Here is a 27,718-nt window from a genome sequence, read left to right as displayed (position 1 = left end):
TGCGATCTATATTCGGCAGAGGAAAAGAGTCTTTAGGACATGCTTTGTTTAAATCTTTATAGTCTACGCACATTCTAAGTTTATTTCCCTTTTTAGGGACTATGACTACGTTTGCTAACCATTCAGGATATTTTACCTCCCGAATGGATCCTATTTTGAGAAGCTTGGTTACCTCGTCCTTGATGAATGCATGTTTTACCTCGGACTGGGGTCTTCTCTTTTATTTTACCGGGCGGAACTTCGGGTCTAAGCTCAGTCGATGTGTAACGATTTCCGGCAGGATCCCTGTCATATCTAAATGGGACCAAGCAAAACAATCCATATTATTGATAAGAAAGTTGATGAGTTTTTCTCTGAGCTCCGGGGTTAACCCCGTACCCAGGTATAACTTTCGATCAGGTAGATGCTCGATCAGTACGACTTGCTCCAGCTCCTCAACCGTTGATTTGGTAGCGTCGGAATCCTCGGGGATTATGAAGGATCGAGGGATCTAATAGTCCTTGTCCGTTCCCTGCTTCTCCGATTGAGTCGAGGTTGGTAGCTGTGGTTGCTATTTAGCTTCATGTTTTCCTTTGGACTCCGATCCTTTTGTTGACGAAAGCGCCGATACCGGCATCACTTCGTCGACTGCGAACATCTCTTTGGCAGCATGTTGTTCCCCATACACCATTTTTACTCCATCCAATGTTGGGAACTTCAGTATTTGGTGAAGGGGTGAGGGGACCGCCCTCGTATTGTGAATCCAAGGTCTTCCGAGCAGTGTGTTGTATCTCATATCGCCTTCGATCACATGGAACTTTGTTTCCTGAATAATTTTGGCTACATTTACTAGTAGGATGATTTCACCTTTAGTTGTTTTGCTTGCTATGTTAAAGCCATTGAGAATCTAAGCTGCGGGTACGATCCGATCTTGTAGGCCGAGCTGCTCCACGACCCTCGATCAAATAATATTGGCCGAGCTGCTCCACGACCCTCGATCAAATAATATTGGCCGAGCTTCCTGGATAAATTAAAACACGTTTAACCTGAATTTTATTCATAAGGATAGAGATTACCAAAGCATCATTGTGGGGCTGTGAGATCCCTTCTGCTTCCTCATCATTGAATGATAAAGCGCCTTCTGGCATATAGTCTTGAGTTCGTTTTTCTTTGGTGATTGATACTTTAGTGCGTTTGAACACGGGCCCTTGTGGAATATCGACCCCACCAACGATCATGTGAATCACGTGTTGTGGTTATTCCTGCTCATTTTTCCTGTTTGCGTCTCTGTCTCTGAAATGGTTTTTAGCTCGGTCGCTCAAGAATTCTCGAAGGTGACCCTCCTCCCTTAGTTGTCTGCAGTCTTCGGTTTTATGACCATGTGTACTATGGTATTTTCATGTTTGATTAGGGTTCCTTTGGGATGGATCGGTTTGTAGGGGTCTGGGCCATCTAGTATCTTTGATTCTACCAATGGTTGACACAATACCTGATGCGTCGATGCTGAAGTTGTATTCTGACAATCGTGGTGCTTCTGTGGGATTGACATGTTTATCGAAGCCACTTTTGCTCATGAGCCCTCGAGAGCTCGGTCTTCGATCATTCCTTCGATCATTTCGGATGGGATTGCATCCTGGGCCGCTGTTTCTACGATCTGCCTTGTATGGTAGATACCGATCTCTGCTCGACCGGGGTTCTCTGTAGATATCCCTTTGAGTTCTGCTGACCGGCCTGTTTGGATAAGCAGAATCGGAGGGGGTCCCCAATTGATCATCCTCGACCCTGATCTTCGACTGGTACCAATTATGTACATCGGCCCATGTTACCGCTAGATATTCAATTAAATTCTGCTTTAGCTGTCGTGATGCCACCGAACTCCGTTCGTTCAAACCTTGAGTAAAGGCCTGAACAGCCCAATCGTCTGTGACCGGTGGTAGTTCCATGCGTTCCATCTGAAACCGAGATACAAATTCCCTCAATATTTCGTTTTCTTTTTGTTTCACCTTGAAAAGTCCGATTTTCTAGTCACAACCTTTATTGCTCAGGCATGTGACTTTACGAAGGAGTCTACAAGCATGGCGAAGGAATCGATGGAATTAGGCGGCAAATTATGGTACCATATCATTGCTCCTTTCGACAAGGTTTCTCCAAATTTTTTCAGTAGAACAAATTCAATCTCATCGTCTTCTAAGTCATTTCCCTTTATTGCGTATGTATAAGAAGTGACATATTCATTAGGGTTGGTGGTCCCATTATACTTAGGAATTTCTGGCATTCGAAACTTCTTCGGAATGGGTTTCGGTGCCGCACTTGGTGGGAAGGGCTTCTGTACAAATTTCTTTGAATCCATACGTTTTAGAATCGGCGTTGCCCCTGGTATTTGGTCAACCCGGGGGTTGTATGTCTCCACTTTCTTGTCATTTGCCTCTATTTTTTTTCTCCCGATTCAATCCGTTTAGTGAGCTCCTCGAACATTTTCATAATGGCGGGGTCAGTCCCCCATTCGTTGGCGTTCGACCTTTCTGGCACAAGCCCAGTCCTGTGAACGACTTCTGGTTCGATCCTACTCGGTGTTCGGTGCTAATTTTGTAGTTGTGCTATAGAGGCTTGTTGATCCTGTAACATTTCGAATATCAATTGGAGACTGACTCCACCATCTTCTCCGCCCTGCATACCTCGACCACCTTATCGAACTTCCCTACGTATACTACCTTCGGACTCAACGCCCAAATTTGCATTTAGGGCGAAATGTGAACTAACATCGACGGGATTTGCAATTGGTGCTCCCTCGAGGTCGGCCTGAGGTACCTCGATTCCTGGGGGGGGGGGGGGGGTTATGTTGTCATTTTTCCCGTGAAATCTGAGGCTGTTGTCACCATGTGTAGGTGTTGATTGCGAGTTTGACATGTTTATCCTGCAAAGAAAGATTCTTACCCGAACAAGTGTAAAGCAATGTGTGTTATCGAAATTAGTATTAAGCAATCACTATTATCCTTAGCTCCACGATGGGCGCCAAACTGTTTACCCTTAAAATTTGATAACAATTAAACTTATAATGAGGTTCTAAGGATACGCGATTTCACTTAATACCGATAGACAAATATGAAGATTAATAACATAAATGAACTATGAAATAAAGCGAACCAGTATTGAAATGAAATTCAACCCTCGAGCTAGGGTACCCTCGAACTGATTGATACCAAAATAGTTAAAAATAAAGCAAGTTGATGAACAAGAAAGTATAAGCTAAAGAGAGAGTGTTATATTGCCTTTTTTACGTGAGACCCGTGTGTTACAAATGGTTAATACTCCCCTTTATATAGTAGAGGAGTTTCACTTATGGTACAACTCTAATTACAGAAGGAAATCACATGATTAACTAATTAACCGTTTCTGATTTGATCCGTTCCGAGATTTACGCCATGATCCTCGACCAGTCACCGAGATTTATGCCGTGATTCTCGATCAGTCACGGATATCTCGCCTTTATGTTATTGTGCTATCTTCGATCTTGCTCGATGTCTGTCTTGTTTGGCTTCGATCGTTACTAGCCTCGATCTTGACAGGTACCTCGGTTCTGAACTCGGTACCTTATTCTCGTGATATGGCATATTTCGTTACGAGGGCATCCTCCGATGCAAACTCCCGGTCTTGGTCAAATAATAAAATCGGGTGGGCTCAGTTTTAACCGTATAAAGTACTATTGCTGGCAGACCTACCATGATTTAGTGATTAGTACTTCATAGCTAATTGCGCAAAGTATAATTATATGAGAGTTTATTTAACCTACACTCCTTGTCGTCCCAATTTATTTGAACTGCATTTTACTAACAGAAAATGAAAGAAAGAAAAACAAATTAACGAATAAATTAAATATGAATAAGAAATTAAGAAAATCTTTTTTGTACCAAACTACGTAACTTGTGTTTGAATTTAATGGAATCTACGATAAGAAGATGTCAGTAAGAATTAAATTGACCCGTAAATTAAAAAGAAAAGAGAAAATAAGAGCAATATTGATGATATCTTCCCACCCACCTCTGATATATATATAAAAAATAAAAATAAAAATAAAAAAGAAAGTGAAACGTCAGTAAAAGCTTCTTGCGTGTACCAGCCTAAAAATAAGCATCCTAATTCATTGGGATCCGGTATTGGTATGCGTAATAGACAAAAGCGGAGACGGCTATAGACAAACACATTACCAAGTTTGACTAATAGAAAATTTTTAAGTAGCGTGGGGCTTTTGGCAGTGGGCGGAAGTTCAGAGGCAAGCTGAGTTTCTGTTTTGCATCCTGGTTAGATTCTTTATCTTGTCTCAATCTCATTTCTTTTTGGTATATTCTGTACTTTTAATTACAATTTCTAAGTTTATTTTTTTGTTTTCCCATTTGATTAGATTGTATCCGGTGATCGGCAACGATGAGTAAAGTTCATGCTTTTAATGAGGTGGTGGAGCACAACAAGAAAGATGATTGCTGGCTTATCATCTTTGGAAAGGCAAGCTTCTTTTTTTCTTTTTGCATGTTCAACTATCACTTTATCTGTTGTTTCTATTCTTGATTTGTTACTTTTTGTGATAGACTCGTTTGCTGGATTACACAAATCTAACAATTCTTTTGGGGATCACTACAGTTTTAATTACTTCCCCGTTTCTAGGCTATTATAAGTTGTAATAAAACCATTTCAACTCGAAGTACTCCTTATAACTAGAAGGAAGTAGCTTTGGACATCTGGGTCATATCTTGGGGAATCGATGTTCATAGATAAATCAATCAACCAACTACGTCTCTGTCTAAATTAGTTCAGGTTGGATATATGAAGCCTCTGTATCCATTCCACACTATTTTGGTTTATTGCATTGCGGTACTATATTAAATTTTCTTGCAACGCAAATTTTCTTGATTCGAAAATTAATCTTTCTCTCGATATCTTATTTATCATTATACAAGCTAAGCCTTGATCCAGGTAAAAAGACTTAACAAATATCGGCCCAAATATAACAACAATTGTTAAAGTCTCCCAACACATTAGTATAGCCTATATGGATATTTTATGTTCATTGTGTTTTGTTGTTAGCTAACGCTAAGTAGTTCGTGTTGATTCTTAGAGTCTGTAGGCCAACGAAATAAGTTTTCTTCATAGCATTCCCTTATTCATTTGTTTGTACCATAAATATATTGCGATGTAGTCTATGGAAGTCATTACTGTATCTACCAACATGTCTGTTCAGATTTCTTCCTATAAATATTTGTTGGTAATTTGAAAACCCTTTGATCAAGGTATCCGTATTTTCTTTAAATTTAGTTTAAGTTTCCTCATCATAATATATTTGTAGAATACATGCATTAATGCTTTTGATTGTCTCATTTCCACTTACCGGTCTCAACAAGGTAGTCCTATCACCAATTTTCTTCTATTATGATTACCATCTCCTTCTACATTATTAACAAATGATTGCCGTCTCCTTCTAATTATTTTTATCTATCCTGCAGTGTCACAATTTATGTATGTGTTATCGGTCTTTTTATCCTTTTACTCTCTCTGGCTTATGTATCCTGGAATTGATTAGTAGATAATCTTAATGATCACTAAACAAAGCTTTCAATCATTAGTGCATAATTGGTTTGACAGATAAGGTGGGATGAGGAGGCATCATCCTCATTCTATCATGTCTTTGGGTACAGAAGAAAGATTTTTTGTTGAGTCATCCTAAGAACCCTTTCTATCCTAATACAAGGGACTATTTAATCCCAGGAAAGTGGTATTAATAATTCCACAGGCTGTTGCAGGAAATTGCAACATCAACAACAACCCAGTATAATCCCACTAGCGGGGTCTGGGGAGGGTAGTGTGTTACCCCTACCCTGGGGTAGAGAGGCTGTTTCCGATAGACCCTCGGCTCCCTCCTTCCAAGAACTCCCCGCCTTGCTCTTGGGGTGACTCGAACTCACAACCTCTTGGTTGGAAGTGGAGGGTGCTCACCACTAGAGCAACCCACTCTTGTCGAATGAGAAAACGGGTAAAATGCACCCCACCCCCCAAGAAAACATAGATTGATAGATTTCAACTAAATATTGACATGCTGTTTAGATGAAACTTTGTTGAGACAAAACAATATTAGCTAATATATTTCTTCTCTTACTTCTTTTAAAGATTTAAAAATGGCAGGAGGAAAACAATCATGAACACAAATATGTTTGCGAAAAGTGGGAAAATGGTGGCAAAAAGATATTAAACCATTTAAGTTGTAATAGTCCATCTTTAGGACAAATTGTTGTACATTTGAGAATATATTATGGCAAAATACATGGACGGACCCTTAAACTTGGCCATTTCTTTCATCTAGACACCTTATCTAAAGGAGTGACCTATTGAACACTTAATGTTGATTGAAAATATGTCTATTAAACACCTAAATGACAACTCCTCACAAAAAGGTGGTGTGTGAGTCTCAAACGCAGTAATGTGGCAAAGAAGCCAATTAAGAAATGACATGTGGAAAAAACTTTCCAGGCAACTCGCACTCGTCTTCTTAATTTCACCATGTCCACCATTTTGTTTCTCCATTTCACGACATATCTAATTACACCTTAAAGATTTTATCAAATACACGGACTCTAATTAGTGATTACACAAAAAAAGTTGAAATATGTCTACAATTATAAAAATCTAAAACTCCATAGAAACTCCTGCTTGCCCTTGCTCTGAACAAAGGATGTACGAACCAACGCTAAAATAGCTTTGCCACCAGATGCGCGAAATTTGCAGAAAGAATCCCAAAATTTGCTTCCCATTTTGCCTTTTTGTTCTAGTTACCCAAAATAATATCTCCGGAAGGTTATTACCCTTTACCATTAGGTGGTGGCATAGAAGTGGATCCGACGGTTGAAGATGAATCAGATTATGGTTGGAGGAGTTTTTGTTTGTTGGTTTTTAGCTGTAGTTTGGAAATTTTCCGTGATTTTTTAGCTTTCTCAACTTTTTGTTGTTGTTTGGTGGATATGTGGCACTCAGTGAAGAGCAAGTGGGTTTATGACAGTGGAGTGATGGAGTTGTCTGTATATGAGTGGTCTGAAGGTGGAGGGTGGTGGTTTTAGAGAGAGAGGGGAACGAATGGTGTTTCTTTTGGCAGGGAAGTATGGTGGCTGAGTCTCGGCGGCCTTGGCTAGGATGATGGTGGCGAGACCGCGAGAGAGAAGATGAGAGAGAAAGCAGAAAGAAATAAAAAATAAAAACTTATGTTTCTTCATGCTCTCACAAGGAGCGTAATATAATTATACGCACACTGCCATGTCAGCAGTGTGTGTCTAATTGACACATTTTCAATCAACATGAAGTGGTCAATAGGTCACTCTTTTAGATAGGTGTCTAAATGAAAAAAAATGGCCAAGTTTAAGGGGCCATCTAAGTATTTGGCCAAATATTATTGAATGCACACTAATGCCCCGCATAATTCGTGCCTCCCAGGGTTTTGGTTCAATGGCAAAGGTAGTATAAGGGGGAACGTGTGGTAGGCGTATGTCATGAGTTCGAATCGTAACTGTTAAATCAAGTATGGTGTTTAAGTAGAGAAGGATAATCAGGAAGGTTAATTATCCACTGAGTTTCGAGACTACGCACAACGGATTTCTAGGTTATCAAAAAGAAATGCCTATCAAAATTTATGCTGTAAGAAAATCTAGGACTCAATTATGCATGAACTTAGTTTACACATGACTGTAAGGACCTAATTTGTATAATATTGTTCACTTCTCCATTACACAAGTAATTAATGACAACAAATCTTTTTTCTAGAAATAAAAAATAAATCTTGAAACTTGTTACTTTTGTGATAAAAAAAATTAAGAATTTGAAAGCCATAAACATGTGGAAGATGGTTCTGACTTCTGCCAGTGATCATCTTGTGCATTTGCAAAGAAGGAAACCACCGCTGTTTTGAAGAGATTTCAACTCCTAATCACTGAGGCTAGAGATTTTTTATGAATCTTTTTGCTTGGAGTAGTCTCTGTAATGTAAATAATTGACACTTCTTTGCATTTTATAAGCTCCCTATTTCTTGCTAGGAGTTATCAGACTATGTGTAGGAGCTACTTCTTTTTTCTTTTTCTAATCCTTTGCATCTTCTGGATGCTGAGTGAATGAAGTTTATTTTTTTTTTTAAAAACATAAAATTTTGAGAATCTCATTTGCTCTGCTGAAGAGTTCTTGGGAGAAGCATGTTATCCAATAGTATAAGCTCCAATTTTCTCCTTATAGAGTTTGGAGGCCTATGTAGTGAAATGGGAAAGCTAAAATTTAACAAATGGAGTAAATAGAGATAGGAAAAAGCAGAAATAAGAAATGAAATTAAGATGTGCAAGTAAGAAAGATGCACCAAATGTCGTCTAAGTAAGATTTTGTGCGCTTGAATCCGCCCGTGTTTTTTTCGAGATATAAACCCAAATACTTTGTTTTTAAAATGTTAATAGGCATTTAACTTACCTAAAAGAAAAATACATAAAGATTGGCATTTGGTTACCTAAAAGAAAAATACATAAAGATTTTTCACCCTGCTTTACTTTCAAAGAAGAATGGCAAGTATCAGTTAGGGATTAAACAAAGTGATAACAGAAGAGAGAAAGGAATAGAAGAAAGAAGAAAGAGAAGAGTGAAAGTGAAGGGGGTTTAGTGCATAAACTGGTGCATACAATTCTGAAAATAATAATTAAAGGAATGAAGTAACAGCTCCAGTAAATATTTCTTAATAAGGCGAATTAGAAATTATAGAATTAGAACACCAAGGAGATATCTAAACACGAGTAAATATTTCTAAAGGGCATAATGTAGTGTGTTAAGTATAGGTCTTAAATTCTTGAAGCTTTGTAGCATCAATTTGAATATCAAAGTGACAATGAACTTAAAAGCGAAGGGGACAAAGTAAAGCCCAGAGATAAAAGAATCAAAGACAAAAAGAATATCTTCCTGAGAATAAATTGTGATGAGAGGTACCTCGAGTTGTAGGGAGATTATTGTATTACATTACGGAAAGGAGGCTAGTGAAAATTAAGAAACTAACAAAGTACCGTAAGTGTTACAAAATTTTATACTACATTGATAAATTTCATTTTTTGTCCAGATGTTCAAATTTTATGAACTGTGTCTCTAACCCAATCTAACCAATGAAAAATTAACATGTTTTTTTGGGAATTAGTGAAAATAAAATTCTTGTCCAACAGAAAAGACCGTTTGCAGACTCCTGCAAAACTATTTCTTAAATAGTATGCAGTAGAGAAGAGAGGAAGTATGAGAAATACATTAGGTTGGGTTTTCAACTACATAATAGAGATCAAATCTGTTAGGGGAAGGTAATGCAATTCGGTTTTATTTCTCCTATGATATTTCAGAGTGCTAATTGCCAGGAGATATGCGACTTTTAGAAGAACAATTTTGAACCAGCATACAACACTCTTACCTATTGGACACATGGCAATATCATTAGGTAGAAGCACTCTTTAATTGCTATTCCTTTACCACTAGCCTTATATGACGTCACAGGTAAATGGTCGAAGGTTTGTCTACGTGTGCTCTTTCATTGGACAAGCTCTTGACCTCCTCGTTGGTCTAATTTTTTCCCACTGATCCATTATTATCAATAACTTCTTAATCACCATTAGTTTCCAGCTAGACCAATTTATTCATTATCTGTTCTCCGTTTCATTTTGCTACCAGCGTACCCTAAGTTGCAACTTTCTCATACATTTATAATTATGACACTTAATCAATCCCGAGTTACATATACATTGTTTTCCATGTAATGGTTACATTGTCTATAGACAAATACATGGAGAGAAGTTTTTCGTCTTGTGGGGAGGACCGTGCTATTTCGTCTCTCCTGCTCAATCTTATAATGTGATTCTATAATATGAACGGTCTCTCTCATTCCCTTTCTTGTGATATTTCATACTTGCTGCTATGTTTTATATATCCACTGTGACGTTAAAATGCTTGACCTGCATGTTATAGCTTGAAATCGTTTCTGCACTTATTTTATTCCAATTTTTAGTGTTAACCGACCATGATGCATTTTAGAATGGTTTCATGTTCTCTAAGATTTCTAGATGTTGCATAAGGTAAGTAATTCAGATGAACGAATACATCAGAACCTGAATCTGTAATATTACATAGTTGTCATCACTTTTGGTTCTTGACATAGACTCTATTTAACCTATGGTAATAAATACTGTTGTCACCAGGCATAAAGCAAAACCTCCTATGCTGGCGGCAGTGTTTTATCGGTGTTGTTCTACTTGTTGTTTACTGTTGCTATCATTAAATTTCCATCCTATTGTCTTTGGATTTCATGTTTGACAACTTGATCTTAGGTTTATAATGTAACCTCATTTCTGGATGATCATCCTGGAGGTGATGATGTCTTGCTGACTGCAACAGGTATGACTAAACACTTAAGAGGGTATCTTAGTCGTTTTCGTGAACCGACATACTAACTGAGATATGATACGGTGTTAAATTTGTGTGGTAAATAGGGAAGGATGCAACAGATGATTTTGAAGATGTCGGTCACAGTGATGATGCAAGAGAGATGATGAAGAAGTACTACGTTGGTGAGATAGACCGTTCTACCCTTCCCGTTGAGCGCAAATATACTCCGCCTGCAACGCCACCACCCGCTGGAAACCAGGGTTCTGGAAATTTATCAAAGATATTGCAATTCTTGTTACCATTGTTGATATTGGGTGTAGCGCTTGCCTTACGTTCCTTTTACCAGAAAGAATAGATCAACTGTCATATTTCAAGCTGCAATAGCAAGCGTATGGAAAATACAATACAACCTTCAACTAAGCTGCTTGTCATTTTCATATGTTGTGTTTTAGTCCTAAAGATTAGTATCTTTTATTCAGCTTATGTGTATTTTCTATCTTTGCCTGATGTTGTCCCTATTGGGGTACTGAGATATTAAAACGTTGTTACCGCTGTTGGATGTCACTGCTGGTAATGCTGTCTGTTAGAATAAAAGTTTTATGGTAGAAGTTTTCTTTATTTCGGTGGAATAAATAGGTTCTTACATAATAAATTGGCATCTTTCAGGGTACGCATAGCGGCCAAGTTGGAATTCCCAATTTATAGTAATTGTACAGCTTAACACATGGATTGACTGCTGCAATTTCATCTCACGTCTTTGTATCTTCCTTTTTTTTCACTTCAGGGCCGTTTGATTGGGCAGGCGGTATAAGGAGAATTAGTTCTTCATAAAAATGAATAACTCAAGAAAAACATACCATTACCAAAGGAAAGGGGTGTTGGAAGAGGATATCAGAGTAGAAACGTCCAAAAGATATGAAAATAGAAAAGTTGAGGAAAAATAGTTGCAAATTTGACACTCCCATAAAAAATATAAGGACTGAGATTAGAATGATCCATAAAAAATGTGTCCTCATTATTCATAGTACCATAAGTGTCGGGGGCAGATGTGCTATCAACATCACCTTAGTGAAAAAAGATAAAACACCGACATAATAACTAACAGTAACTTGAAATGAAGTGACTTCACCCAGAATCAGGTGAAATCTATCCACTGTCCTTTTTAGAATCCTTTTTTGATCTTTGTCCTGGGTATGTTTTCAGGAATTGAGAAACTTGCTGATTTGTTCGAATGATATTTTCTTCTTCATCAATATTTCTGATTTAAAAAAAACAATGAATGTGTGACACATTGTATTGTTTCTTGAATGAAAAAACTAGCGATTTCTGCCAATTGGCTTTATGGAAAAGAACAAGTACAGAAAGTACAGTGTTATAAACATGGTGTGATTGTGTCGTGGAGTAGATGTACTATGAATATGATAATACATGTCCTTAAAATAGTTGAAGTTACTAATTGGTATACACTGCTGGATAATCAAATGAATGTGACAGATTTATTAGTGAAAAAAAATGAATTCACTGAGGGGTTGTTTGGTTTGAAGACAAGTTATGTTGGGATTAGTTATACTGTGATTAATTATCCTTGTATTATTTCTTATTGATTGCTTGGTATATTGTGATAATCATGGGATTGTCAATTTTACTGTTTTATCCTAGGATAACTTATCCTGGGATTACTATTCCATCATTTGGTAGGTATAAGTTATCCTAATACTATTTTTAATCTTGGATTAACTTATTTTAGAATTAGTAACCAAATAAGTGATAAAGCGGTACTAAATTCTTATCCTAGAATTATTTTTGTTTATCCATCCTACGGAAAGACCCCGAAAAGTTACACCTGAATCTGCAAAATGCTATGGATATGCCAGCATCCTGTAGTTTATTACCCATTGCATTGTTGATAATAAACTACTATAAAGAATAAAAAAAAATCCAACCAAACACAGAGACTTCAAGTTTTGTATATCCTTCTTCTTAACATGAATATTATTATTGGACTTGGTTAAGTCACTCATGCCTTAAAAATATGTTTCTTGATTACTTTTAGAGTTTTCGACAACCTTTTAAAAATGTAGCAACTTCAGCGAAAAAGCATTAAGAACAAATACAGTAAGTACAGCAATATCAACATGGTGAGATTGTGTCGTGGAGTGTTCGTACTTTGTACTATGAATATGATTATGCATGTCATTAAAACAGTTGTAAGAGTCATGACCACTTGTTATACACTGCTGGTCGCTGGATAATCTAATTATGTGACAGATTTTATTTTATTTTATTAGTAAGAATACATTAATTCCAACAACGTGTTCAGTACTCTGAATCTGCAAAGGCTACTGTAGTTTCTATTATTACCCAGTGCCTTGTTGATAATAAACTACTATCAAAATCTAACCAAACACATAGACTTCAATTTTCTTGATTAGTTTGAGTTTCAACAACCTTTTAAAGTTAGACACGATTTGGAATGGAGGAGAAGCTTACAAAAATTTTATATTATATTTTGGGAATTGTCGTCAAAATATAGCATTTGTGACATGCTTATTCGTCATCTCTCAAAGTGGTACTAAGTCCTATCACCAATAAAATTCCCCAAAATAAAATAAATGAGGAAGTGATAAAATCCTCTCTAAGTTTTGGAGAGACTAGATACTACAACATCTAGTCCTCGTTTATTTTTCACATCATGAAGCAAGTGGTTCTTTTTAGTCAATTTGAAATGGTCGTACGTTAGAAATGCTAATTCATAGTACAAGTTGGTCCGATAGAAACCTAAAGCTTCATTTGATTATATAAACAGGTAACTAAAATAGTGCAATATTCATCCAAATGAAAGCAAGACATATAGTCAAGTAGACATAAAAATATCCTGTTCCTAAGAGACCATGTATATATACATCTGAATCGATATTACAACTTGTTATTAGTGTTTAAATTTCACTTTGCACGTCTATATCAAAGAAATTAGTTGAATCGATATTACAACTTGCTATTAGTTGTTTAAATTACAACTTAATTTACTGAATGGTCCCTCACGCGACTGAATATTTGAAGTAAAATTATGCATAGGTGGAAGGTCGTTTTCGGCTCATCAGAGAAAAAGCTAGGATGCTTCATCACATCAGTTCGTTGTTGCACTAATAAAAGTTAGAGTGATTTTATAGTTGGAATAATTAGTTTGATGACTTTCCTGCAATAATACTATAAGTTCTATGACATTCTGTGAAATTACCCCAGTTAATATAATTTAGACATCATATCGTGATCAAACAGCATATGAGCAGTTGTACTATTTGCTTCATTTGTTTCTTTGATTTGATATAATTGATATTTCTTGGCTTTTTACGAATACAAACGATTCAACATAAAAGATTGTGATTCTAAACATGTTTCACGGTGCAAAATTAATGAAAGGTCCAATTTCAAATATTTCATGACTAGTCGATGTATGATATGCCACGAGTCTGACGTACGTCTCAGACGAGCCAAGAACTGCAATAGGGAACTTGGGCTTGCAGTACTATCTTTGATTTCTATTATGGGACATGTTTAAGATAGAGTCTTGACTTACATTTATTTACACATTAGTCTCACGAGACTGAGGATGATTGCAACATTAATTTCCAAAGACTACATCCTAGAATACATGAATCCGGAACCGTCTTTTTAGACACAAATAGGTTTAAAAAAAAAGGCATCATTTTATATATAGCGTTTATATATTGCGTGGTTATTCACCGCGCTATACTTTAACGACAGTTTTGTCCGTTAAGGTATACCGCGGTGAATAACCGCGCTATATTTGAACTTAAAATGGGCGGGAGGTATAGCGCGCATATATAAGGCGCTATAAAACGTGTCATCTCCTTCCCTCACAAGACGCGAACCAGCAACCCCCCATTTCTAATTTATAGTGCCCTCTCCCCCCTCCTCCCCCCTCCCCCCCCTAATTTTTAAAGCAAAAAAACTCCATTGAAGCCCATCGGTCCCACAAAAAGTGTAGATTCTCGATATTGTAGCAAGCTAACATCGGATCTAAGGGATTATCGCGTAGTGGATTGCTCGTTTCGGCTCCCAAATCATCAAATCTTCATCTTTCAAAAAATTTAAAATCGAGGTATTCCGACTTATTTTTTGTTAAAACTCATGTATAAAAAATGTCTATTAGTTATTTTTTACTGTGATATATGTTCTTTCGTGATTGTTTTGCGATTTATTTTTTATTTATTTATCCGGATTAGATTATTATTGTGCTAAAAAAATTAGTAAAATAGAGAAACTGTTATTTTATGAATAATTAATGTTATTAGTTGTTATAAAAAATATTTATTAGTTATTTTTTACTGTGGTATATGTATTTTCGTGATTGTTTTGTGATTAAATTAATTTATTTTTTGTTATCCGGATTAGATTATTTATGTGCTAAAAGATTAGTAAAATAGATAGATTATTATTTTATGAATAATTAATGTTAATTAGTTCCCTTTAGTGTTATGTTGTGCCCGTAATTTTAACACAGTGCTCGTAATTGTAATGTAGTGCCCTTTAGCATAGTACAATATAGTGCCCTTTAGCGTAGTATCTTTGTAGTTATTGAAATTATTCATTTAATTATCCGTTAATCCCAAAAATATCTGAAAAAAGATGATAGTTCAAACACAAACTCTCTCGAATTCTAGTCAACAAATGTAAGAAAATAACATAAAAAATAACAATATTTGTCAAACTAATTATTTGTATATGAATAATTATTAATTAAATCATGTATTCATATAAAAATTAATTCTTTAACTCTATTATACCCAAAAATAGGTGAATAATAAAGAAACATATAAAATAATAAACTAACATATAAAATAATAATATAGAAAATGCACATTATTCTATTGGTGATGACTCCCGGATGGACCACCATGATCCAACACACCAAAATTAGGCATATTTCAACTGTCTGTTGGTTCATAACTTGTAAAATTCATATCTGCCTGGTACCCCCTGTAGAATATATGAGTGGTAATACAAATTCAATACATAAAAATAAACATCGTAACACAAAGAAAAATTGAAATTTACCACCCCGCTTGTGGATTATGTAAACTTGGGGAGAAATTATATACACGCTCCCATTTGCCCGTGGAGATAAGTTTAGATCAGGCCAAACTCTTTCACCCGGAACCTGTTCGGCTAAAACTGCTCCAAAATAACCACCCAATGATTGAGGGATACCCCTGTTTTGCGGAACCTCATTATTGCGAACGTTTTCAGTCTTGACGTACATTTCCAACATTTTTATCACAAGAAGTTCCCGGTGTTTATCCGGAGTCCTCAAAAAATCTGTCAGAATTTCATCGTCTTCGATGTTAAACTCAGCATAACAAGCAACCACTTGCGGAGTAACAGAATACAGATATCTCCCGGTTATTTTAATATACATTGAACGTTTGCTCACACTCATTTTTAACATAACAACGATACCAATCTATCGTACTCCATTGTAAATGGCAACTTAACATGACACTGTGGAGAACAACTATACCGTACTGAATTATTCTCCGCCACAACCTCACCCCCCCAATATAATGAAACCCTAATTTTTCGCTCTTCAGACATTATGACAAAATGCAAAATAACCTAACGAACAAATATTTCGAAAGACTTGAAGGATGCTGAATGGATTTTTACCAAATACTGAAACTCCTTAAATAAGGAAAAACTCAGCCTGGGGGGTACAATTATTTGATGTATAGCGCATCCATAATACGCACTATACCCATATGAATTATTGGTGCGTCAGTTAAGTGCAGATGAATTATTTGCGTTAAAGTGGGGGAAGGAGATGTCACGGTTTTTTATATAGGTATAGCGCGCATATATAAGGCGCTATACTATAGCGCCTTATATATGCGTGCTATATCTCCGCCAATTTTAAGTTCAAATATAGCGCGGTTATTCACTACGCTATATCTTAATGGTGCCAATTTTTTTTTTTTAACCTATTTGTGTCAACTATACTTTAGTTCCGGACAGAAAAATCAGACAGAAACAATTAGTCTATGATTTAACAACTACTACTATTGAGCAACATTAAAAAAATAGCCAAGTCATGGTCAAAGATAAGACGCTAGTGTCTGCTAATGATCTTCCCCAATCAGGCTAAGAGCATTAGCAACATATTATATGAATTTTGTGCTAGTGGCAGACTTAGCCTGTCCGAGGAAATATACAAAAGTAAAGACAATGTACAAACAACCGAAAATATTGGACCAGTTGCATCATACAATACTAAGCACCATTAATTTAACTTTTAGCTTAGCAATACCGACACCAACAAATAACCTTTTTAAACTCGTCACCAGTTCATTAACAACTAAATACTGACTGTGTCATTGTATTTGTATATGCCAAGTTGACACGCAAATATGTCATTTCTTGCAGGCTTTCAGCCAAGTAAGTTTTTAGTACACAAACCAAATGGATCATCAGAGGAAGGCCCATGGTATAATTCGATATATATATATATATATATATATACACACATACTAATAACTATGAACGTGTGTTGCAAGTTAATAATGATACGTGATGATTTAAATATTTATTTATATGAAGGAACAATAAAATTTAATTAATGAGAGAAATTTTATGTATAATAATACAACAATCATCTAAATACCGAAAAATATTATTACATTAGCATAATACATGGAATTTAAAACAAAAGGACATCATCAAAACTTACACAAATGATCAGTTTTGTCATGTTAGTTAGATAATTATATATTATAGTTTAAGAGTATTTAATGTGATGGTATCTTAACGAACACTTCTTTGTGGACAATATATTTTTGTGTATGTTTCCTCCTAATGCGTTGGTTGTTCTGCCTTAACCAGAACTCTTGTTGTCGATCTTGATATTCCTCTTGAAAGTGCAACATACAGTTGTTCGTACAAGAAAATATATTGCGGTAATATAATCCAATATTTAGGATGTTTGTCCTTGTGCTTTATTTATTATATTTGCAAAACATAGACATACTAAAAATTATTTTCACACAAATTTAAAAGGATATTCTTTAGTTTCGGAAGACGAAACTTGAATTCAGGAATAAGAATATACTTAGAAGCACATTAACCAGTATCATAATTTTTGCATGTATGACGTTATTGTCAAAACTTCTATATACAATTTGTGTGCTATTACATAAGTCATTCGACGTATCTAAGTTTTCCAGTGGCATGGCGGGCATATTTTTCTTCAAAATTAACCTATATACAATGGAAGATCAATTTTAACTTAGTCTATTATATATACGGTGACACTAACATACGTAAGAAATAAGAAACTTGACAACAAACATGTATGGTAGAAGGCCATTTGGTACTAAAGTATTTAAGTATTCTTCTTGGTAGTAATTATTGGTATCATTTGCTGCTGAGTCAAAAACTGAAAAATATTTTATTTTTACTATAAAATTTTGCAATCAATCTTTTATTTAGTTGATCAACATATTCATTTATGTTAGCTAAAATATCTTTTTAATTCTATCATGCGATTTGCACAAATTGCGTTTTAATCTTATGATATAAATATTTCTCTTATTAAATGTACTACTATTACCATTGAGATTGATAACCAAGTATTCAGGAAGAACCAAATCATCTTTTATTGGATGCTCTTCTTCGTTTCCGACACGAAGCAATAAGACACTGAATACTGGATCTGTTCTTACTTAATATTTTTTGTCAGTTGAATCTTTTTTGTTTGAGGCCAGAACAATAACTTTAGCAAGCTAGCTTTTACAGTCTCTGCTTTTGTCGATTTTGGAACTACCGGTAGTACGTGACAGAACCTCACCTCCCAAACTATTAATTTTTCACCAAACAGTTCATTAATATCCATATCTATAGAACTCCGGGAAATTATTTCTATCGTTTGACACTTAGCCATAATTGCTTCATCCCATATTATCAATTTTGGTTTCCTTATAAATTTAGCATCATTGCTCTGCTTTGATATATTTTTGATGGTTATTTAAGTTGTTTGAAGAGGTATATCAAATCTAGAGTGGGTGGCTTCACAATAAAATCGTTGTTGGTACACCACTTGCTATTATTGCTAACAGTGACATGCCTCTTGATATGATATTTGCAAGTAATACATGACATAAAAATATTATTTTGATTCCGCCGGAGGCATCTACAAAGAATAATCACGTTATACCAGAGGAGACTCTTTATAATATAGTCTTGAAAGTTTGTTCTTGTTTAAGATTTAGCTTTGATTGTACTTCCTCAGATACTTGTGTAGCATTTTGATTCTTAATAATATAGTAACCTTTTTACTTTATGTTCTAACGCTTTTTTATGGAATAAATTTATGTACCCTAATTTTTTTTTTAACTTGAATAAGAATTTACTCATGTGATGAATTTAAAAAATAATTGAATTGCATTCTCTTGCTAAATAATTAATTAAAAGATTTAATTATTTGATTTTAACATAAAAAAATAATTTATTCTATGTTGATTCAGATCTTAATATTAGTTCATCTCTTGTTTTGAATATTTAATCTTAATTATAATTTTATCCACCATAAATTTTATTTTCAAAGAGTAAAAGATTGATATGACATTTCACTTTTAGATCTTTATGTTTGTAGAATCATTAGTGGTATTGACTCTTACCAACCATTTTTTTCTCTTTATCACACATTTATATTCTTAAATATTTTCAGAGTTATTGTTTAATAATTGGATATTACACGAAAAAATGGTTAAAAAAATTTATTTGAGCAGGAAAATAGTTCAAATATAATATAAAAATATATTATCGTTGGGGTATTTTTCTCTCAATTTCAACTCTTTATGCAGTCTATTTAATATTACTTTTATTTTTTCTTCGTATTGGACGTTATGGAGTGGTAATGTATTGCCAATACGGAGATTCTTGTAAAATTGATTTTATTAACCATTCCTACATATTTTTAGTAAGAATTTAATAGACAAAATTATATTAATGTTAAAATCTTTAATATTAAAAATTAGCATAGAAGGTATTGGAGTCCAAAAAATAGGTTATTGAAGTTATGTCCTTTCCCTATGAGTTCTTTCGTTTAATATTTTAGGGATATTTTGATATATTAATATTGTATTTATGCTATTATAAAAATAGAGGCTCATTTTTCTGAATGGGTTTAGACAATATAATATATTATCAAATTAAATTAGTAATAGGACATTATAATATGTTTTCAAATTAAATTAGTAATATGAATTTTTAAGAAGTGTATCATAAAAGTAATAGGATTACATGACTAAAGATATTTACTTGTTCAATTTTATATGAATTAGACAGCCCGAAAGTAATTATACTAATAGGATTCCTAAGGTAAGCATGTAGAATTCCTAACGTGTAGTATAATGTCCTAAAACTGATAGGATTATAATGATAATATCTAGAATTCCGGTTATATCCTTTTATTATGAGTTATTATGCTTAATATTATAAGGTTATTTTTGTAAACCGATATTATATTCATGCTTTTATAATATATATATATATACACACATGCTCTTTATTCTGTACCTCAAATACACAAACCAAATGACTCCACATATTTATTCAACCCACACTAGATAATGTACATTTCAAATCCACTGATTATTGTATTGTGCCAAACTAGGATGACAGAAAAGGGACAGTGGGCTACAATATATACTTAATAGTCATGTACAATTAATATTCTAATGAAAAATAATAAGTATTTTAAACAATATATACTTAGATTCGCATCACTTATGAAAGAGAATACTTGATTGGTGGGCTTGTCATGCTTATTCTTGCAAAGGTGGCGTGCAACAATTTCGTATTAACATTATTAGTTGGCATAAATGTATTTAAAGGGAGTTTTGGTGTAATTGATAAAGTTACTGGCATATAACCAGGAGGTCACGGTTTCGAGCCGTGAAAATAACCTCTTATAAAAATATAGGGTACAACTACATACGATAGACCCTTACGGTCCGACCCTTCCCTGTATCCCGCTCATAGAGGGAGCTTAGTGCACCGGACTGTCTAGTTGGCATAAATGTATTAGTTAGGAAAAAAATAATTCTTCAAAAGAGACATCTGATTTCAATAAGCTTCCCGATTAGCGGTCGAAGTTTTTAACAAATACGCCGCTGTACAACTGATTATATTTCATTATTTTGGTATTGCGATTACTGAATACTAGTGCTTTAGTAACAAAAACAAAAATTCTCAGGCAAAGTAGATAGAATATATATGTGTCTCAGCTAAACTCGTATTTAATTTAAACATAATTTGTACATCCAAAGTCAAATGAACTCTCTAAAAATCAAATGCAAATATAAAAAAAAAAAACACTAAACATTTATAGAGAAGGGGTTTTATAGATAAGATAAAGACAAATAAGAGGAAAAAAAACTCCTATTATGCAGTGTTGCCTTTTCTTTTCCATTTTCTGGTTTTCAATTGCAATTATTGGGCATAATTTTTTGCTGAGCACGTCTTGATCTCACCCTCAGAGTGAGTGGATTGTCCATTTCGCAAGAAAGCCTCAGTACCTCAGACAAGTCAACTGGACTGTTATTGTCAATGGGCCCAAAACGGAATTCGTGTAGAAGTGATGCGACCCAAAACGTGACTGTAGTCAAGCCCAGTATCTTACCGGGGCAAGTTCTCCTTCCGGACCCAAATGGTGCAAGCCTCAGATCAGATCCTAAAACCGAGAAGTCCAAAGTCTCAGCTCTATTAACGAACCTTTCGGGCTTGAATTCAAGTGGGTCCGCCCAAACATCTGGATCCCTAGTGATGGCCCACATGTTGACCATAGCGGTGGTCCCAGCCGGCACGTGATATCCATCCACCGTTGTATCTGTAATTGCAAGGCGGGCCCATGAGAGCAGTGGGCCCGGAGGGTGTAACCTTAGTACTTCTTTTATTATCGCCGGTAAATATGTCATCTCCGATACATCGGACTCCGTCACGGCCCGTGATTCTCCGACAATTTTGTCCAATTCGTTTTGAACCTTGGACTGAACTTGAGGATGAATAACCATTCTTGCTAAAATCCACTCTATTAATACTGCTACCGTGTCAGTTCCCCTAAATATCATTTCCTGCAATTGCCATGGAACAAATAGAGGTTAGGTTAATTTTTTATTTTCAATTGTCATTCTTATCTTTAAATCTGTGTATAATTTAATAGAAGTTAGTTCCATTTTGGTGACACTTGATTAATTAATTTTTTGCCCGCGTGTATGTAGTATGTACAAATACTACTATAACATAATGCTCTTTTGTACATAATGTATACTAATATAATGCTCTCGAGTGCAATAACGAATAGTTTCTACAGCTTCTTTTTTTTAATATTCGGAGCTCCCATTTATTCGCCATCATGTTTGTTTGTATTATTAAAAGGAGTAAAAAGAAAAGGAAAAGGCTACTAGTTCCACGTAAGAAGGAAGAGAAATATAAAAGTGGTTGCTTTCAGAACTAGTAGGATTGTGAAATCAGAAATTTAACCCTGAATATATTTTCGGGGTTCGGTTGAATCCAATAGTTGTTGTTCAAACTCTGTATTCGTATTAAAAAATTTAATAAATATGTACAAATCATTAATTTAAAACTCAGTAACTTAAAATGATTATAATCTCGAACATATAACGTTCGAATACTAGCTCCGTCTATGATTAGAGTAGAAATTAATTGCTTATAAATTTTAAGCTAGTTTGAATTAGAGTAGTAAACTAAAAAAAAAAAGGTGAGTAACCAAACATGATTGTGACAAAAGTTTATAAATCATCGTGGCATAAAACTTAATTCTAAAATATTTTTAATGCTTACCCAAAGTACGGCGATCATATCCGAGTCTGATAATTTTTCAGAACCTTGAAGAGAAAGCAAAACATGCACAAAATCATGTTCAACATCAGCAGATTGAGCCCTGTGTTGGTCGATAATCCTGCTAACAAACTTGTTCACTTTAGGGACCAACTGAGAACACCTGAGCCGTATTTTTTGTGGGTCCAATTCAGCTAGCCAAGGTAAGTGATCAGACCAGTTGAGCAAACCCAAAAGGTCGTAACCTTCATTTACCAACTTCCCTAACTCCTCTGTTTCTGAGTTAGAACAATCAAGATTATACTTGCGTCCGAAAACAGAGCACATCATGTTGTTTAGAGAAGCCAGTTTCAGGGCATCTCTAACTCGGATTATGTCCCTTCCTCCTAATTGGAACATTGCAACCATTTCTGTAGCAATTTGGGACCTTTGAGCTTGTGAGGCTAATATTTGCTTAGGACAAAAGAGGTGCGCGGCTGCAATTTTTCTAAGGGTTCGCCAATACACACCATAAGGAGCGAAACCTACAGCTCTGTTGAACATTAGTCTGTAAGCTGATTCTTTTACAGGACGATCAGCGAAAACTGAACTGTTCAATATCTCCTTTGCTACGTCTGGATTACATGTGACAATAACTCTTGTTTCGCCCACGCTCAACGACATGAGACGCTTGGCTTGACAGGCTTCGGCCATCGCTGCTATTTTGCGATGTGCCAGACCAGACATGAGGTTCATGCTTCCTATGAAAGGAAATCCCCTAGGACCTGGTATAGGTTTTGATACTTGCAAATGATCAATATTATTGTAATTATTAATATTAAAAGAAGCTAAACCTGCAGAATTTTTCCTCCATTTATATTTTCCCCAAGCAGGACCTCCAGGGTGAGACCAATAAATGATGTTCATGACTAGCCAGAGAATAAGAATGAAAAGAACAAAACATATGGAGTTTATGGAGGTGAAAGATTTGCATTTTGAACCTAATGCAAATATCCAGAGGCTTTCTATGTCTGTTCTCATTTTCTCTTTATTATTAGCTGTGACTTGGGAGGAAAATTTTGATATTGTGCAGAGTATTGAGACAAGTAGAAGAGAGCAACTGATAGCAAGAGTGAGAAAGGTGTTGTATTTGATTTTTGGGGGCATAGAAGAAGAGAGTTTGGCTGGTTTATATAGGGGAGAAATGGGAGGGAAGTGACCATATGACACAAACCATTCTTCTTTTAATTTTAATGTAGTAGGCAGGGGCGAAGCCTTTCCCCGTAAATTTATATATAAATACCTATTGAAATTTTAATAAGTATTAAATTTAAATTTAAAATTTTAACAATATAATTAAGTACAATACTAAAAATCTTAAAAGCTAAATCATTAAATTTTGATCTTGGATCCAACGTATGAGCATATTTTAGCGACATAGTACCTTAATTTTCTCTTGATGTGGGATTAATATAATAAATAGAAACAATAATCCTTAACTAGTTAAAAAAGGTGTATGTTGACATAGTAGACTTGACGCACGATTGCATGACAAAAGAAGAAAGAACAAGAAATTAAGGCGCGTGAGGCACGCTCCAATAACAATAGATTGCGTGCTTACCTGTTATTAAGGATTAAATAAATAGTGATAATCCGTAATTAAGTTAACAGTATTGGAGACTTAGGAATAGTTATTTGTTTGGGTCAATCTCCCCATGAGGTCACCTTGTGTCGGCACTATTCATTCATCCATAAGCCCCTCTAAATTTTTTAATCTAATTTCTGTGCTTTAGTTTCTTGGATATTTAATCAAGTTCTGTCTGGTTTGAGCAACCTATTAATCTTTTAAATGAATGATTGGGGGCTTAATTTGTTACTAAAAATCAGTCTATTTCATGAGCTTTTGATTGACTAATTTTCAACTCAAATTCCATCATTTGGTTGTAAGGTAGCCTATTTGGCCAAGCTTCTCAAATCAGCTTATTTTGAAAAGTGTTTTTCTCAAAATTATTTTTCAAAAAAGTACTTTTGGTGAGAAGCAGTTTGTGTTTGGCTAATTAATTTGAAAAGCACTTTTGAACAGTAATTAGTGTTTGGCCAAACTTTTAAAAATTGCTTCTACCTGTATTTTTCTCAAAAGTGCTTTTCAGAAAAGTGCTTTTGGAGAGAAGCTACTTTTTCTGTTTCTCCAAAACTGCTTCTGCTTCTCCTCAAAAACACTTTTTTTCATGCTAAAAGCTTGGCCAAACACCTCAATTTTTGAAAAAAAACACTTTTGGCCCCAAAAGAAGCTTGGCCAAACAGGCTATAAGCAAGTTAATTGCTTGTCTTTTGGATTTATTAAAGTGCATCTCTTACACTCCATGTTTTCGTACGTAAGAGTACATCGTAAGACAATTGATGTAAGCTCAGAAATGAGATCATTTTTGAAAGTATATAAAGTAAGTTAATCATGTTACTTAGGAGGTTTCAAATCTTTAATATCATGAATAACAAGTACCAAGAGGGTTGGAAAGCTTAGAAGCTAAACGAAAAATAAGTTTCGTCGAAAGTCGAAAAGTTTGGAATGTTATAACATGTAATTTGGGGTGAGACTAGGGTTCTTAACATGATAAGGAGATTATTTTATGAGTTATTTTAGTCGTATGATAGTCGTGTGTTACGTTTTGAAGTCAAGCGAGTTGTGGAACAAAAGTTGGCAAAGGTCATTACAAGTTACATTCATAATGTGCTAAATATTAGGTCAAATGTAGCAGAGCTTTTCTCCTATTATACTTGGAATTACAGAATGATCCACAATTGAAGATCTACGAGTCTAGTTTCTAACGCATCCAACCGTTTGTCGATACGACATCGGAGTAGAGAGATATTCGTGTTTTCGCGAGACTGAGCAAGCAGCTCCTAATGGGACCCACTTAGGCGGTGGTCGACCTACTTCACTTTTAAAATGATTTGGACGACCTTTATTTCTCATTTTTCGACCCAACCTCGCCCCTACACTCTAACCCTCCTAAACAGATACCATAAGGGCTTGAAGTAATTACACTATATTTCAACTTCAAAAGTTAGTTATGGTGAAGAACAACACCTATCTGAGGTTGTGTTGTCATTGAGGATAATTGTGGGTTGCGTTTGGCTAAAATTTCAAGTTGTTACTACTGGCTAAGGTGAGTATAACAACCTACTAATTGTGCTTAAGCTTTCTAGTATGTTGGTTAAGTTGTTAGGATGATAAACTGCAAGATAATACTTGGATTAGCTTGAGATGTTGTTGTTCTTGATGGATTGATTTGAAAGTTGCTCTTATGAACTTTAAGTGGCTGAAAATTACGAAAAATAAGTTGGCTATGATATTGTTAGTATGATTATTTGGTTTACATGTTAATCTTGTTGAGGAAATTGGTAACTTGAAAAGAAATGGCTATAAAGCACTTGGAAGTTGTCCACAATGATATTATCTTGTGTTAGGCTATTTCGGGTAACTTTGAAATTGAGTACAAGGTTGAAAATCCTTTAAAAGGTATTGGTTATTATATTAGATATATTACTAAGTTCAAGAATGAATGATAATGGGGTTGAAAGGTGCTACTGGGATTCAATCTAAGCTTGCCGCTCGTCGTGATATGTTGATGACTTGTTAATGAAATATTTTGTACCCTATTGTTGATGTTGTTCTTATTATATTGCTCTGATTGTTATTGTTGGTATATGGTATTAGAGGAGGCCCTTGTTACAAGGGAGCTGTTGCCCAAATTTACATAAACGAGCTACTAGTTTAAGTTGCGGACTTAGCCTTTACTCAGCACTGATTTTGAATCTCCTTATGCTATGGAGATTGAGTTGAGTTGTTTGAAGAATTACTTGGAAGGTATTAAGGACTCAACGAAGTTAAGGTATGTTAAGGCTATCCCGTATTTCTTTTTGGCATGATCCATTTGATACAAACAAAACGAGCAAAAGCGGAACTTTCACAAATTACTCTATTCTTAAAAGTACTAGGGGTGTCTATATTCTTGATTCCCCATGTGTCATATTATTAAATCGTATGTTCATGAGTCTTAGAAAATACGTAAGTTGATAAAGTTTATTTCATGATATTAACTGAAGGCATATTGATCTTATGACACCGCGAAAGATCTTATTGACTTACTTCTTATGCATTGCATTCATTTATACATGTACATTGACCCATAACCATATAGCGTTATATACGCGTATATTATATGTATATGGGGTATGCGAAAAAGTTATGGCGTTATATACGCACCACCACTTGATCAGCTGGTATACGTTGATGATTTTGGCCACAGAGGCCGAGATGATATGATGGGATGCCCTCAGAGGCTTGATGATATTATGTACGCATATACCTATGCATGATATGACATTTATACGCATATGCATGACATTATAAATCTTTCATGATTCATAGAGCTATTCAGAGTTACAGGTTGAGTCCTTTACTCCATGTTTCTTTCATGTCTTTTATATATTGCTTTTCATGCCTTACATACTTGGTACTTTATTTGTACTAACGTCCCTTTTGCCTGGGGAAGCTGTATTTCATGCCTGCAGGTCCCGATAGACAGATTGACAGTCCTCCTAGTAGGCTATCAGCTCAACGGAAGGTGTTAGTGCACTCCACTTGCTCCGGAGTTGCCTATTTGGTCAGTATGCTTTAGACATGTATAGGTTGGTATGGCGGGGCCATGTCCCGACCTTTATGACGTTTATATACTCTTAGAGGCTTGTAGACAAAGGTCATGTATAGGGATACTTCTATGGCCTTGTCGGCCTATGGTTTGAGAGTACAAATGATCATGCCGGCCTTATAGACCCGTATATCATATTTATAAGTTTATATATCATGTTGGGTCGTCCTATGTCGAGTATTCCCTTATGTTTTATTCTGGTTATCTCATGACGGCCCTTCTGGCCCACTTACCCATGATGGTATGATAAGTAATATATGTTACATTGGTACTCGATTGAGTAAGGCACCAGATGCCGTCAATAGGTGTAATTACACAACCTAGTTTATTATTATAGGAACCACGCGGGTATATATAACTATTGTGTTGTTTATTAAAATTTTCTAAATCTCATATGTTTGATGGTCTAATTTGACAATTTTCAAAACAACTTCATTGAACTTTGTATGTTATGTTATAGCCACATATAACAGGAGTAGTAGGTAGAGATCATTTAGTAGAATATTGAATTCAGAGCATATTGACTGACGTGCTAGCGGAATATTAGCCGGATATACCTTTCACAATTGTTTGACGCAAAGCGATTTTAATGTGCTTATTTTTTCGGTTCAATTTATGTATTTCGTCTTTTATTTTCAAAAAGTATCTTAGTTTGATAAGTTTTCTTTAGCAAATTAACTTATTAGCAATGTCGTAGTATTTTTTAAAAGGGCAACGACCAAAAATATTCTTAACATGGTGTGGTATTATAT

The 27,718-nt window shown here is 35.1% G+C and overlaps 2 protein-coding genes across 3 annotated transcripts; one reads left to right on the top strand and one right to left on the bottom strand.

Annotated features, from left to right (window-relative positions):
* The first annotated feature begins 4,057 nt into the window (after positions 1–4,057).
* On the top strand, positions 4,058–11,019 carry LOC104101378 (cytochrome b5-like). Of its 2 annotated transcripts, none has more exons than XM_009608814.4 (4): positions 4,058–4,277; positions 4,379–4,479; positions 10,344–10,410; positions 10,506–11,019. In XM_009608814.4, the coding sequence occupies exons 2-4, from the start codon at positions 4,402–4,404 to the stop codon at positions 10,754–10,756; spliced, it is 396 nt and encodes a 131-aa protein (XP_009607109.1). In that variant the 5' UTR covers positions 4,058–4,277; positions 4,379–4,401; the 3' UTR covers positions 10,757–11,019. The 2 variants fall into 2 exon arrangements, with proteins under 2 accessions (XP_009607109.1, XP_009607110.1); XM_009608815.4 differs by having other exon boundaries at positions 4,098–4,249.
* Positions 11,020–20,692: 9,673 nt separating this feature from the next.
* On the bottom strand, positions 20,693–23,447 carry LOC104101379 (cytochrome P450 78A3). The gene is made up of 2 exons (XM_009608816.4): positions 22,279–23,447; positions 20,693–21,548 (listed from the first exon to the last, which is right to left on the bottom strand). The coding sequence occupies exons 1-2, from the start codon at positions 23,419–23,421 to the stop codon at positions 20,898–20,900; spliced, it is 1,794 nt and encodes a 597-aa protein (XP_009607111.1). The 5' UTR covers positions 23,422–23,447; the 3' UTR covers positions 20,693–20,897.
* Positions 23,448–27,718: the final 4,271 nt, after the last annotated feature.

The sequence above is a fragment of the Nicotiana tomentosiformis genome, chromosome 1 (genome assembly GCF_000390325.3).
Source record: "Nicotiana tomentosiformis chromosome 1, ASM39032v3, whole genome shotgun sequence".
Classification (NCBI taxonomy): Eukaryota; Viridiplantae; Streptophyta; class Magnoliopsida; order Solanales; family Solanaceae; genus Nicotiana; species Nicotiana tomentosiformis.
This window is presented reverse-complemented; position numbering and strand designations above follow the sequence as displayed.

What these genes read in the sequence shown, in the direction of transcription:
- LOC104101378 (XM_009608814.4), top strand. Translation starts at nt 4,402, where the DNA reads ATGAGTAAAGTTCATGCTTTTAATGAGGTGGTGGAGCACAACAAGAAA. An exon ending in GGCTTATCATCTTTGGAAAG is followed by an intron (nt 4,480 to 10,343) that starts GCAAGCTTCTTT and finishes ACTTGATCTTAG; the next exon opens with GTTTATAATGTAACCTCATT. An exon ending in TGTCTTGCTGACTGCAACAG is followed by an intron (nt 10,411 to 10,505) that starts GTATGACTAAAC and finishes TGTGGTAAATAG; the next exon opens with GGAAGGATGCAACAGATGAT.
- LOC104101379 (XM_009608816.4), bottom strand. Translation starts at nt 23,421, where the DNA reads ATGCCCCCAAAAATCAAATACAACACCTTTCTCACTCTTGCTATCAGT. An exon ending in ATATGATCGCCGTACTTTGG is followed by an intron (nt 21,549 to 22,278) that starts GTAAGCATTAAA and finishes TGGCAATTGCAG; the next exon opens with GAAATGATATTTAGGGGAAC.